Here is a 12,322-nt window from a genome sequence, read left to right on the forward strand (position 1 = left end):
CTTTGTGATAAGAGGTTTTTCCAGGGCCGTCAGCCCCCTGTATTCCCTCTCCTCCGCGGGAGTGTTCCTGGCCCCCCTCTCCCGGCATCGCTGTCGCTGCCGAGCCCTTGGCTCGCCCGGCCGCTCTCAGCTGGCGGCTGCCGCAGCTCCGAGCTCTGCAGACACCGCGTTGCAATCAAATGGCTCTCCAAATATGCAAATCCTGGTGGGAAAGACAATGTAAATAGTTTGTTTATCCTCCTCCCTTTCCCCTCGCGCAGCCCCCGAGGCCATAAATTATTAACTTGGGGAAGAGATGGCACGTTCCTCGTTCCTCGGCGGCGGCCGCGCCGCTGGCAGGGACGGGGTTTGTCACAGCCTGGGCAGGTTTTCCTGCAGGAGCAGGGAGCTGTGGTTTGGAGGGATGGATGGATGCTTGGAGCCTGTCAAACTGAACAGGCCATGTGGTGCTCTGTGAGTTCTGTGCTGGCTCTGCTGGGTTCAGCTCACTGAGTCCTGCAAGTATGAAAGTGGCAGCAGCCTGTCCAAGTTTTTAGGCACCAAGTTTCTTAGGCCTCTGTGGCACCAAGAGGTGATGGAGATTGTCTGAGTGTCATTCTGTAGGTGTCTAGAGAATTAAAAAAAAAAACATCTCTGCAGTATCTTGGCTTTGCTGTTGCCTGTAGAGTCTTGTGGGTTTCTTTCATGCTTTTTTTAGAGAGAATCTAAAGAAGTTTACTGCAGTCTTTGTTGCTCCTGGGTGCCAGTGGTCAGTCACAGCACACTGGCAGTGTCTGTGCTCACCTTGCAACCCCAAAACTTTCTCACTATTTCCCATGGATTGGGAAAATCCCACCAACTTCAGTGGAGAAGGAACCTTTGCTCTAAGTCCTGCACCCACGCTCTGCCTGCTGGCTCTTTGCTCTCTCTCCAGGTTGCTAGCTGAGATTTTGAATTAGATTCCTTTTCCTACCTCCTCCTCCTCCTCCTCCTGCTCCTCTCCATCCCCCTTCCATCCCCCAAAATAAAACCGGAATTTGGCTGCTGTGAAGTCACCTCTAATCTGTTTGTGCTCCTTCCAGATCCGAGCAGATGGTCCTCCCCATGGTGGAATTCAGTATGAAGTGGTGACAGTTTTCAAGGACGGGAGCCCAGTGCTTCGAGACATGGCCTTCTCCATCGACCACAAGTACCTGTACGTCATGTCAGAGCGACAGGTGAGGCTCTGCTTCCACATCTCCTTGGTTGTGGCTTCCTCCCATGAGGAGTGTGTTGTTGGAGCACATGGAGCTGAGGTTTTGTGTCCAGCTCCATGGTGCCGGGGTTGGTTCGTGTGGATGGAGCATCAGAGCTCAGATTTATCTGCCTCTGCCCAGAGATTGTCGTCAGTGCTCAGGGGAGAGAGTTGTACCTGCTTGCTCTTGGCTGGAAGGGCTGGGAACTGAGCTGAGCTGCTCAGAGGTGATTTGGGGCTCTGAGCCATCCCTGCCTAAATCCTGAGCCACAGGCATTCCAGACTTGCTCCTCGTGCAGCCAGGCTGGCAGACTGGGGGTTTGCATGGCTTTGTCTGAGCATCCTTTATCACAGAACTGTTAAAGTTGGAAAAGATCTCCAAGATCATCAAGTCCAACCGATCCCCACCTTGTCCCCCAGCCCAGAGCACTGAGTGTCACGTCCAGTTGTTTCTTGGACACCTCCAGGGATGGGGACTCCACCACCTCCCTGGGCAGCCCCTTCCTTCCAATGCCTGATCACCCTTTCCATGACCAAATTCTTCCTGACGTGGGTGAATTTATGATGGCTTTATGTATCTATTCATTTTATTTATTTATTTATCAGTATATTTGAAGTGGTTGTAGTGAGTGATTGTGCTGCACAGAGGGGGGACCAAGCCCCATTAACACCGAGTCTGCTCTGTGCCATCCTTCACTGTGCCAGTTCTGCTGCTGCCCCGAGGGTGGTGCCCACCCCAGACAGAAAAAGCACAACCAAAATGATTAGGATGGGAATTGATGGCTGACAGTCCACGGGAGTCTGTTGCTTAGGGGAGCCAGCCCGATGTAAATAATCTGGGACCTTCTGTTCTTCTCTGAGACACAAAACCACATGAAGTCCCCACTGTTAAAGCAGATTTCTGGGTTCACTGGCTCTGCTGAGAATTTTATTGGCTGTTACTGAGGACTGTGTAATTCAGATTAATGGAGCTGGTGCCTTGTGGGTGGTGGACAGAGGAGCAGGGTTGTACCTGAAGGTGTCTGGATGCTGTTAAATTGTTCTGTGGTGAGTATTAACCCTCTGGTCACTCCCAGCTTTCCACATCTGCTGGTAAACAAATACCTGCCCTCCCTCCCAGCTGCTCTGAGAGATGCTCCAGGAAAATATCAGTGTGAAGGGATCAGGGATGTGCTGATGGAGGTAGAGAGGGAGCAGCTGTCCCACCAGCTCACCTTGCACTGGGAGCTTCCAGCTCCTCCCAAAGCCAGCAAAACTGTAGGAAAACAAAAAAAAAAATCAGGAAATCCTTCACTTGGTTATGAAGTCATTTATAGCCACGGAATAAATGCTTTTAGAAGAGTGCAAAGTCTGCTAAGAGACTCAAGTGAATGAATCCCTGTGGTTGAAGGAGGCATTATATGCTTGTTATAGCAGCTCAGGGATAGACAGTGCCATGAACAGCCTCAAATTTAGGATCCCATTCCAGCCTGGAGTTGGATTGGATGGTAAGAACGAGGATCTAGGCAAACTTTGAAATGGAATTATTTTATTAAAATGTTAGTGCTTGGCCATTTCCTGCAGGAGCCACGTGCTCCTCGTGCTCTCATCAGGGAGGAAAGAGTCCAGTGTGTATCTCAAACAGTTGAGGAACTGCTTTCATTTGGAGGAAAATCCAGTGGGAATGCCTCCAACTCATCTGTTATGAGGCGAGAGCGCCTTAATATTCATCAAAGCGCTAATTTGCTTAATTGTGAAACAAAAAGATGTGAAGAGAATTAGCAAATAATAGAATATTCCTGGGACGTTAATTCCATTTTCAGCCCTGGCTCTGGCAAAGCACTTGCCTTGGGGAGCCTCCAGCATCTGGGGGATGTTGTGTCTCATTCCTTGCAGGAATTGCCGTAGGATTTGCCTTTTGCCCTTGTAGAGATGTGTGTGCCTTGGGTCCACAAGTCCCAGCATACCACTGCATATGGCTTTTGTCAGCTCCTGTGACCCCAGTGCCCTCATCCTGGCAATGTGATAGTTCAGCAAAGTGGAGGGGAGAATATATTTTACCCTGAGAGCTCTATAAAGGAGGCTGATGATTGAAAAGGGGTCAGCACCAAGAGGAGGAGGAGGCAGGTCCAGCAGCTTCAGAGGGCTGAGGCTGTAAATGGTGGGAAGTGCCTTTCAGAAATACTGAGAATATACAGTAAAAAAATGTCTTCTGGAGTCTTGAAATTTGGAACAAAACGAAATTCTGCCACAGTTAAAATGACAGAGGGAGCAGCTGTTCTTACCCGTGAACGTGCTGGGGGAGGATTGTCCAGAGCCTGTGCTTGTAAATCTGTGCTGAGAAAGGAACAGGACACATGCCTGTGTCAAAACATGCCTTTCAAAAAACGGGCTGGGGGTGGTTTTTTGTGGAATTAAGGTAAGAAATGTGCTCCCCAGCAGTGGTGGGGAGCAGGTCCTGAGCCCTTCTGGCCGTGGCTTTGGGCACAGCCCAGCTATGAGACGCAGGGCTCGGTGTAGGACTGTGATTATGCTGAATAAACCGAGATGTGTGGATGCTTCCCAACAAAGAGATGTAACATCTCGGCGTGGAGCCCATCCTCCTTCTGTGCTAGCAGCAGCTAGGATCAGCTTTATGCTGAAATGCATTAGGGAAAGTAGTCACTTCATCCTAAAATCTGGAGTTGTGGTTGCAGGCACAGTCCTTCCCCGCTCCCCTGGCTCCTGTCCCAGCCCTGTCTGTGCTTTGCTCCAATTTTTCCGCACTCCTTTTCGAGCTCTCCATGAGCCTTTCATGTTTCGTTGCCAACTTCTTCCAAAGCAGAATATTTGACATTTGATTTCACTCCCACAAAGCACAGAAGCAACAGTTGCACAGCCCAATCCGGGGGAGAGAAGGATAAAGAAACTTTGCTTCCAGGCACTCGGAGTTCTTTAGGCACACGATTTAGGGGTGGTTATTAGGAGCTGTTTCAGGCTTTCTTCCTGCAGCACCTGGTTTCAAATAGCTCTTAGGGGGAAAAGAGAAATGGTCCTGACCCTATTTAAAGCAGCAATTCATTTCTCAGCGTTGCTGTAGGAAACAAACACCGTTTCTGCCCGCAAGCTGAGCAAGGCTTGGGTGGAGCTGGAGGCTGAGATGTGATGCATTAGTGGAGCTATGTGGGGTTCCAGGATGGACTTGCAGTGGATCTGTTGGGTGCTGGCAGAGTTACACCATGTCCTGCCCCCAAATTGGTGCTGGGGTGGGTTGGTGCTGGAGGGACCTTGGTGAGGGGACCTGCACCGTGGCTGTTCTCAGCTGCTGCCCAGCGTGAGCTGCCTCTTGTTTTTCATGGACAGACAAATGCAATTAACAGTTTCTACCAGGGGAAAAAAAAACCAAAAAACAAACACAAAATAAAATATTGAAGTGGCCTCAGTCACGTTGCTGTCATGACAGGCGTTTGGCTGCTTTGCTGGTGGGATGTGAGGGTGCACCCAGGGCTGGCCCCCAGCGATCAAACAGCAGGTGAGGACAATGCAGTGACAAATGTGGGGCCACCAAGAGCCACCTTGTTTAAAAACTTCCCATTTCAATACTGACCCTGTTGCAGAGCCCTCACCAGCAACCCCTGCCTGTGCAGAGAATCTCTGCTTTCTCCCTTTCACAGGGAGAGACTGAGTCTTACAGGAAAAGTGCTGGTTATGGTGAGGAAAAGTGGCTTTATAATTCAGTCCTGAAGCATTAATTGTCTGGGTGTCAGGGAGACGGTTGGTTTTTTTAATGTATGAAAAGCTCAGTGCATTTCAATTAAATCAGCCCTGCAGGCCGAGAGTGATTTTATGACTCCAAGGCTGCAACAACCCCTTTTCCTCGCTGGATGTGCTGCCTGTGCAAGTTCAGGCCGTTGCAGGGCTGGTTCCACATGCAGCAGGTTCGACCTGGCTCCCACGTACACCCCCGGCCATCCAAGCTCGCCCTGTGAGGGGTGGTGGGCATCCTTCAGCACTGAGATTGCATAAGCATCAGCAGAACTGGGGCCAAAGATTTTTGCAGCTCTTGATAGAAGACCAAATTTGGCTGTTTTTAAAAGCTGGGAGCGAGCAGAGCTCCGTCGAACCCGGGGCAGGGATTGCCGGCTCCGAAAGGTTTCACCACCTAATAAAGGGCTGTAAACATGGAAACTAAAAAGCAGCATGATCAAAATACTCACAGGGCTCATTGGGAGGAACATCCTTGTGCTAGTGGAGAGAAACACGGCCCAGAGGGTCTCTTCCCTTCTCTGTAAGCCCTGATCCTCAATCAGAGGCTTCCTGCAGGCACAGGAGGCAGCAGTAGGTGCACAGGAGCTCCCTCTCCTTTCATTGCCTCTTCCCCACCTGAAAACACACTGCACCAAGACATATTTTTTCCTTCCTGATTTTCCAGCACTTCTTTTTTCAGCTGATGATCTATCACTTGTTTGTGCTAATCACGTCCGACGCCTTGATGAAGCGCCGAGGTCGTGCAAAGTGGTTCTGCTCCCTGATGGGTGAAGCAGCACCTTGCTAAGCAAGGACCTGGCCAGGATGTTGTAAATGCAAAATTCATCTTCCATAAACACCCTCCAAAATCCCTGCACATTTCATTGCCTCAGAAACGCTGCTGCTCTGGGCTCAGCCGGAGCTGCTTTCGTGGTTAATTCTGCCACAGGGGGATGATTTTCATTCTGGTTTTAAATGTGAGAGAGCAGCATCCAGGCTGGCTGGGAACCTCCCCGTTCCCCAGGTAGGAATAATAGCACATAATCACCCAGTAAACATCAATTAGCACGGCAGAGCTCAGAGGGCCATGGACCTCTGCAGCCTGGGGTGTCCTGGGGGATCCTTTGCTCCTCCTGTGAGTGCTGGATGCTCCACGATCATTCTGCCTGTGGTGCTGAGCCCCTCTGTGCCCATGCCAGGGTAACCTTGGCTTTAGGGAGAGTTTGGAGGGCACAGTTTTATGTGCTTTCATAGAATCTTAGAATGGTTTGGGATGGAAGCTCATCTTGTTCCACCCCCTGCCATGGGCAGGGGCACCTTCCATTATCCCAGGTTGCTCCAAGGCACATCCAGCCTGGCCTTGGACACTTCCAGGGATGGGGCAGCCACAGATTCTCTTCTCAGACCTGTTGCTTTTCCACTGACTGAGTTTCCCCCCTCCCTCCTCACATACATCATTGTGGCTTTAGGTAAAGAAACCCTGTCAGTCTGCGCTGAGAGCTGGGAAATATTTGCTTTGCAAATGCCCCTGTGTCAGGAGCTGCAGATCTCCAAGGATAATTTGTTGTTTGTCTCCCTGTCCTGTAACCCCAAGATGTTTAAGTCCTGTGAAAACTGCTTTGCTTTGGGCTGAACTTTCTGGATGCTGATTGAGAGGGAGGCAGACGGGAGCTGCCCGGATGATTTAGAAGAGGTTGGAATTGGAGGGAGGGCTGAGAAAAACAAGGAAGTCCATCAGTCCTGTGGTGGTGAGGCTGTAAATACTGATGGTGTCCTGAAAAGAACTGAGAAAACACGATAAAAAATGCAAGAGATGTGGATAAAAGGGTCTGGAGTCATCAAGAGGGAAAAAATGAACTGATTAAATTTTTAACTACATTATCTGCTAGTTGAACAGGCAGTTAGCTGGACATAATCTTAGCAAACTTTGAACGCTGGCACAGGGGAAAAAGCTCAGCTGAATCCCACCAGAGGTGTCCAAAATCCTGCCTTCCATGAACTCCTCCACCTGCTCATCCTGTGCCAGTGCTCGTGTGGATCATCAGGGGTGCAGTGGGACTTGTTGGCCCTGTCTTGGTGTGACCCTCATTGTCACCAGCCTGGCTGGGACCTCCTGCTGCTCCAGCACGTTGTGGGGGCAGGAGCACTCTTGACCAACTTGTGTTCTTCCATGACCACTGCCAGAATCCCAGAATGGTTTGGGTGGAAGGGTCCTTAAAGCCCATCTCATTGCACCCCCCTGTCATGGGCAGGGGCAGCTTTCACTAGACCAGGTTGCTCTGAGCCCCATCCAGCCTTTTCCCATAAGCTGGAACAAACAAGGGGATGAAAGAGGGGGTTCAAGATGTGGAGAGGATCCCCATGTTGTCCTGGATGAAGGGCTGTGCTCCATGAGGAGGTTTGCCCAGCTCTGTGCCATCCTCTTCCCCCACCACCTGCTCCTGCTCCTGCTCCACTCCTAAAATTCATGACTTGCTGCAGTTTTTTTTCCGCTTCCCTCCCTTGTAGTCAATTAGGAATAATTAAGAATTTCAGCTCAAAACTTGTCTGGGATCATTAACAGTATCTACCTGACAAGAAGGATGTGTTAATTAACATCAATTGACCAAAAAGCTGCAGCCCAGCCAGGTGGGACAACCTGCTGTCTCATCTCCTGCCCTGCTGACAGTCCATTTGTCAGGCCTGCCGAGCTCTGGCCGTGCTGGGGCTGACGTAGTGGTGCCCAGACTGGTTCCAGTCCATCCCTACAACCCCCCATCTGGCTGGGATTTATGTACAGGCACAAAACACTCAACCATTCGAGTGTGTGTGGGGGTTCAGTCTCACAAGTCTTTGAGGTAACAAATGCTTTAAGGATAAACTTTCCGGGAAGAAGTGGTAAAAAAACCGGCTCCGGTGTAACCTCGGGGTCAGCGGGTTTGTTTTTTCTAGATGAGTTATATTTTAGACATTGCTCATGTGGTTGTTCCTTTCAAGTGCTGGCTGGCTTTGCTTTCAGTTTGTTTGTTTTGCTTTGGTTTTTCTTTGTACTGGGCTGTTTCTTCCCCTGCCAGTCACAGCCACAGGGTTCCCATGTGTTTGCTTCGGCATTTGCTTCCCTTTCCAATTCCTCCCCTTCCACGGACCTATTGTTTAATTTTCATGCAAGCAGCCACAGTCCTGAAATATTTCTAGCATTTCCCTTACGTGCACACAGACAGGCACAAACCCTCAGCTCACCAGAGCTTTGGGAGCCTGTGAGGGGACAGTTGACATCCTCAGTAGCTGCAGGAAGGTCTGATGTCCCTCCAGATTTGATGTCACCACCCCTGCTCCATCCTGAAAGCAAGATGAGATCATAGAATTATTGAATCACAGACTGGTTTGTGTTGGGAGGGATCTTAAATCTCATCTTGTTGCACCCCCTGCCATGGGCAGGGACACCTTCCCCTAGCCCAGGGACACCTTCCACTAGTCCAGGTTGTTCAGAGCCCCATCTCTGTGGGTGCTGCTGCTGCTCATGGCTGGGTTTGATTAATGCAGGGAATGCTGCAGAGCAGTGGCCTTGCTGCAGGATTTCATGTCTGGATGGACAGACAGACACAGATCTCCTTCCTTAACAGCAGCAAGGAGAGAGGGAGAGGATTGTGTTCCTGAGAGAGAAAATGGCTCGGAGGAGAAATCTGAAATTTCACACTCATTGCTCAGCGATGGAATTTAACAGCAAACCTCAGATTCCTCTTCCTCTCTCACAGAGCTCTTTAAACTTTCTCTCTTCCCCCTTTCTGTGATAGTTTGTCTTCCCAGCAAATGAGTTTGGCGGGTACTGAGCCGGTGAGGAGGGGAATTGCTCACACCGGGCGCTAACAGAAAAGAAACATAACTCACAATATGGTGAGGGGAGCTCTGAAATTGCACAAATTATTCTATTTTATACTTTAATTAGTTTGAATTAGCAATGGGAATAGATGCATAAAATGATCCAGTGAAGGGTGAAATGGAAAAAGGGATACGGTGTTGGAGGATCACTTTATTATTCTGGGGTTTGCAGGGAGTAAGCACAGACAATGTGCAGGCGCTTCCCCCGAGGGATCTTCTCCCTGAAGAGCTCAGACCTGAGGATTGTATCTTCCCTGGAAGTCTTTGCCCCATCCCTGGAAGTGTCCAAGGCCAGGTTGGCTCCTGGCTCTTCCTTGGACCTCAGTGACTGAATTCTGTGGCTCAAAGTGGCAGAAGGATTTAAGGAAGTTCAAATCCACCCTGACTCTCAACCTCTGAGCATCCTTTGCTTTCTTTCTCTTCTTCCCCTCAAGGTTCTGAAAAGTTCCCCAAAATCAAGTGGAACTTGATTCAAGTTCCTGCAGATTCCAGATTGGTTGAAAATGATGGATGTGCCCCCGGGGAAACTGCCTGTAATGGTGTTGCAAGCTGGGACTAAATATAAAAGTTAAGGCTGGTTGTAAAGCAGGAAAAAAACAACTTTTTGTGGTGTTTGCTCTTGTTCTCCCTCCTCCTTCCCCGGAAAAATATTTCCCCTGTTAAAACTTTGCTGTAGAGAAAAATGTGGAGTTTTTCTGGAGCATGAGTATGGAAGAAGGTTTCCCTGGGAAGCCTGGGATGTTTCTGGAAAAGCAGGCAAGTTCAGCATCCCAAATGAAAATCCTGAGCACCAAACCTGGTGCAGGTCCTGGCCAGAATTAAGCAAGAAACCCCTCTATCCCTGGGGGTCCCTCCAGCCCCATCCCTGTGCCGTCCTCAGGAGTCACTTGATAACTCTGGCATTTCTGGCCGATGCTTGTGAGGAGAAGGGGCTCCATTAATAATCTTCTATTTATTTTAGCAGCGTGCAGGAATGTGCCCAGCAGACTAAACACTCCATCCTCCCCCTGAGCTGCCATGCCCAGGGCTGTGCTTGGGACTGGCCCTGCCAAGTCTGCTGGGGGCCAGACTGAGAGGGGCAACAACAGTGAGGTCCTGGAGGATTCTGTGTGGGTGTTAAAGGAATCATTTTTATTGGAATCAAGCTCAGAATGTGCTCCTTGCCCAGGGAGGTTGTTGTTTTCCATCTTTTTTTTTTTCTCTGCCTTTTTCACTGGCTTTTTGCAGCAAACCCCACCAGCCTGTGAACGTTTTGTTCTCCACTAACAGATTTATCCTCCCCAAAGCCCAAGATGGAGCAGCAATATCACTTTTTAGATGAGGAGCTGAAGCATGGAGGTGCTACGTGACCTATCCTAAGTCACACAGGAAATCTGTGAAACCTCCCAAATCCTTAGTCCCATAACCAAGGACCTTCATTTCGTTCAGTTTTCATTTCATCACTGCTCAGGTCGATGCTCCAGAGTCACAGTGAGGTGAATATGGGAAGGAAAGGCTTGGTTTGCAGTGACAAACAATTTATAAAGACTTCATCAATTTGGGCATCACCTTCCCAACTCTGGTTGGTCGTACAGACTCTTAGAAAAGTCCTTTAAACTAAATAAATTTTCATGAAGAGGTGATTTCAGTGCACAAAATCACCTTGAAAGCATCAGTGCCTGTCCCAAGGGGGATGCTCCTTGAAGGTGATGCAGGTGGGGTGGACATCATGGTGCTGTACATATGGACAGGTCCTTGGGAGCTTGGGGAGCGTGTTCCCATCCCAGCAGAGCAGCTGGAAGTGGCCATAGCCAGAGGCAAGTTTCCAGGCTTGACCGAGCAATGGGTTGATCCGTCGTGGCAGCCCTTGAGGTTCAGAGGAGATTTTGTGTGTGTTGTTGCTGCCAAGATACACCTGTGAGTATTTATAGATCCTGGGTTGTTCTTTTTCCCAGACTGGGAACTTTCTCTTCTTTTTCCTCCAAACCTCCTTGAACTCTCAGGGCCAAACTTCTGGGTTTGATGGCAAAAAGCGAAGCTCGAGTGGGGTCTTGAAGTGCCCATGTTCCACAGAGCATCTCCATGGCCCTGTCCTCCCCAAGTATGGACAGCACAGCATCACAGACGAAGCAGGACAGAGAATTTTGTGCTTAAAACTGTCCTAAGGGCTCACCCAGTGGGTTTCTGCTGCGTTTGCAGAGAAAACAGAGAGGCAGAACCACTCTATAATCCACCCACCCTGCCACGACTGCTCACCTTTCTTTGTTAGGGAGAAATTGGAAGTGTTGGGTGTTTTTTCTTACTCTAAGGTGGCAGGAAAAGACTGTGCTTCAGATGCTGGTTATCCTTCCAGTCTGCTGACTGCAGCCCAGAGGGCTGCTCAGTTGCAGAGGAGTTGGCACGAGCGTTTTGGAGCGTGCTGGAAGCTGGCACGTGAATACTGCTTTATCCTGGCCTTCAGATGGAGCAAAATATTGCCTCAAACGTGTATTGCTGCCATCAGGGTGGCCATGGGTGGCCTCAGAGGAGGAGGAGGAAGGTTTTGAGGCAGGAGTCGCTCGCGTTGCACCAAGTTTGGTTGGATTTAGGGGTATTTTAAGCGACGAGCGCTACTCTGAAGTTGTGCCACCAAAAGCAATGACACATTGCCTCCTCCCCTCCCTGGCTCCACTTCAGAGTGTGTCTCTCCAGTTTCTCTTGCAACACATATTTATCTGCTCCGTGCCCTTATGGCTGTTTAATTAGTATTCATGTTTCCTTTCAAATAGAAATGGAGTTGAGTGCTCAGAGAGCTGGAGCGACTGCACGGCGAGGGCACCACGTGGGCGGGACGGTGCCTGCTGCTCTCACACACGTGGTAGGGAAAGACCTGGAGGAGACCAAATTAGGTTGTCAAGGCATCAGAGATGCTTTCGAATAATTGAATTAAAAGACCCTTTTGGAATCCCATTCCAGCAGCAGAGAAATAAGGAGATCTGAGTAGTGCTGGGGGGGGCCAGAAACAAGCACTGAGGGTCTCTGAGCAGCTGAGATGGATGGAGGAGTTGGAGAAGGTTCCCCATGGCAGGGGGGTGGAAACAGATGATATTTAAGGCCCCTTCCAACCCAAACCATTCTAGGATTCTGGGATTCTAAGCCTGTCAGAGGCAGGGCTGTGCCTTTTGCTTCTCTGGTGACACCCTTAATGGTCCTGGTCAGTGCTGTGGCCTCCAGTGCCACATCCAAAACAAAACGGCCCAAATCCATGGATATTTTGGGTAGGATTTGGTCAGGGCTTGCTGCCTGCCCAGCTGATTGTGCTGGTTGTCTGGGCAAAGGCTCTGTAACTGGGTCAGCCCCTGCTAGACCCAGCTGAAGTGGACACACAGGAGCATCTCCAGCTCATCTGCTGGAATAAGGACTGCACTTAACACCACGGATCATGAATGATGTTTGTTTTGCCCCCTAACAAGCCACAGTTGTTTTAGGCTTTTTCCCATCCATTTAAGTGACTCACAGGCAGACAACTGTCTTGGGTGCTATTAATACCTCCTTAAGAACACGATTGGAAGTATTTTTATTTCTGTT

General features: G+C 49.7%; 1 protein-coding gene across 5 annotated transcripts in view; it reads left to right on the forward strand.

The window, feature by feature from the left end:
* The window catches only part of PLXNA2 (plexin A2), a 173,554-nt gene that overhangs the window by 69,002 nt on the left and 92,230 nt on the right, over positions 1-12,322 (forward strand). For all 5 annotated transcript variants that reach the window (XR_003536172.1, XM_027695025.1, XM_027695023.1 and 2 more), the window contains one exon: positions 1,062-1,196. Coding sequence is in view for 4 of the 5 variants with exons in the window: in XM_027695025.1 (XP_027550826.1) it covers positions 1,062-1,196 (135 nt within the window). In the remaining variant the exon portion in view is untranslated. The remainder of the gene's footprint in view (positions 1-1,061; positions 1,197-12,322) is intronic.

The sequence above is a fragment of the Neopelma chrysocephalum genome, unplaced genomic scaffold (genome assembly GCF_003984885.1).
Source record: "Neopelma chrysocephalum unplaced genomic scaffold, ASM398488v2 Primary Assembly neopelma1_100, whole genome shotgun sequence".
Classification (NCBI taxonomy): domain Eukaryota; kingdom Metazoa; phylum Chordata; class Aves; order Passeriformes; family Pipridae; genus Neopelma; species Neopelma chrysocephalum.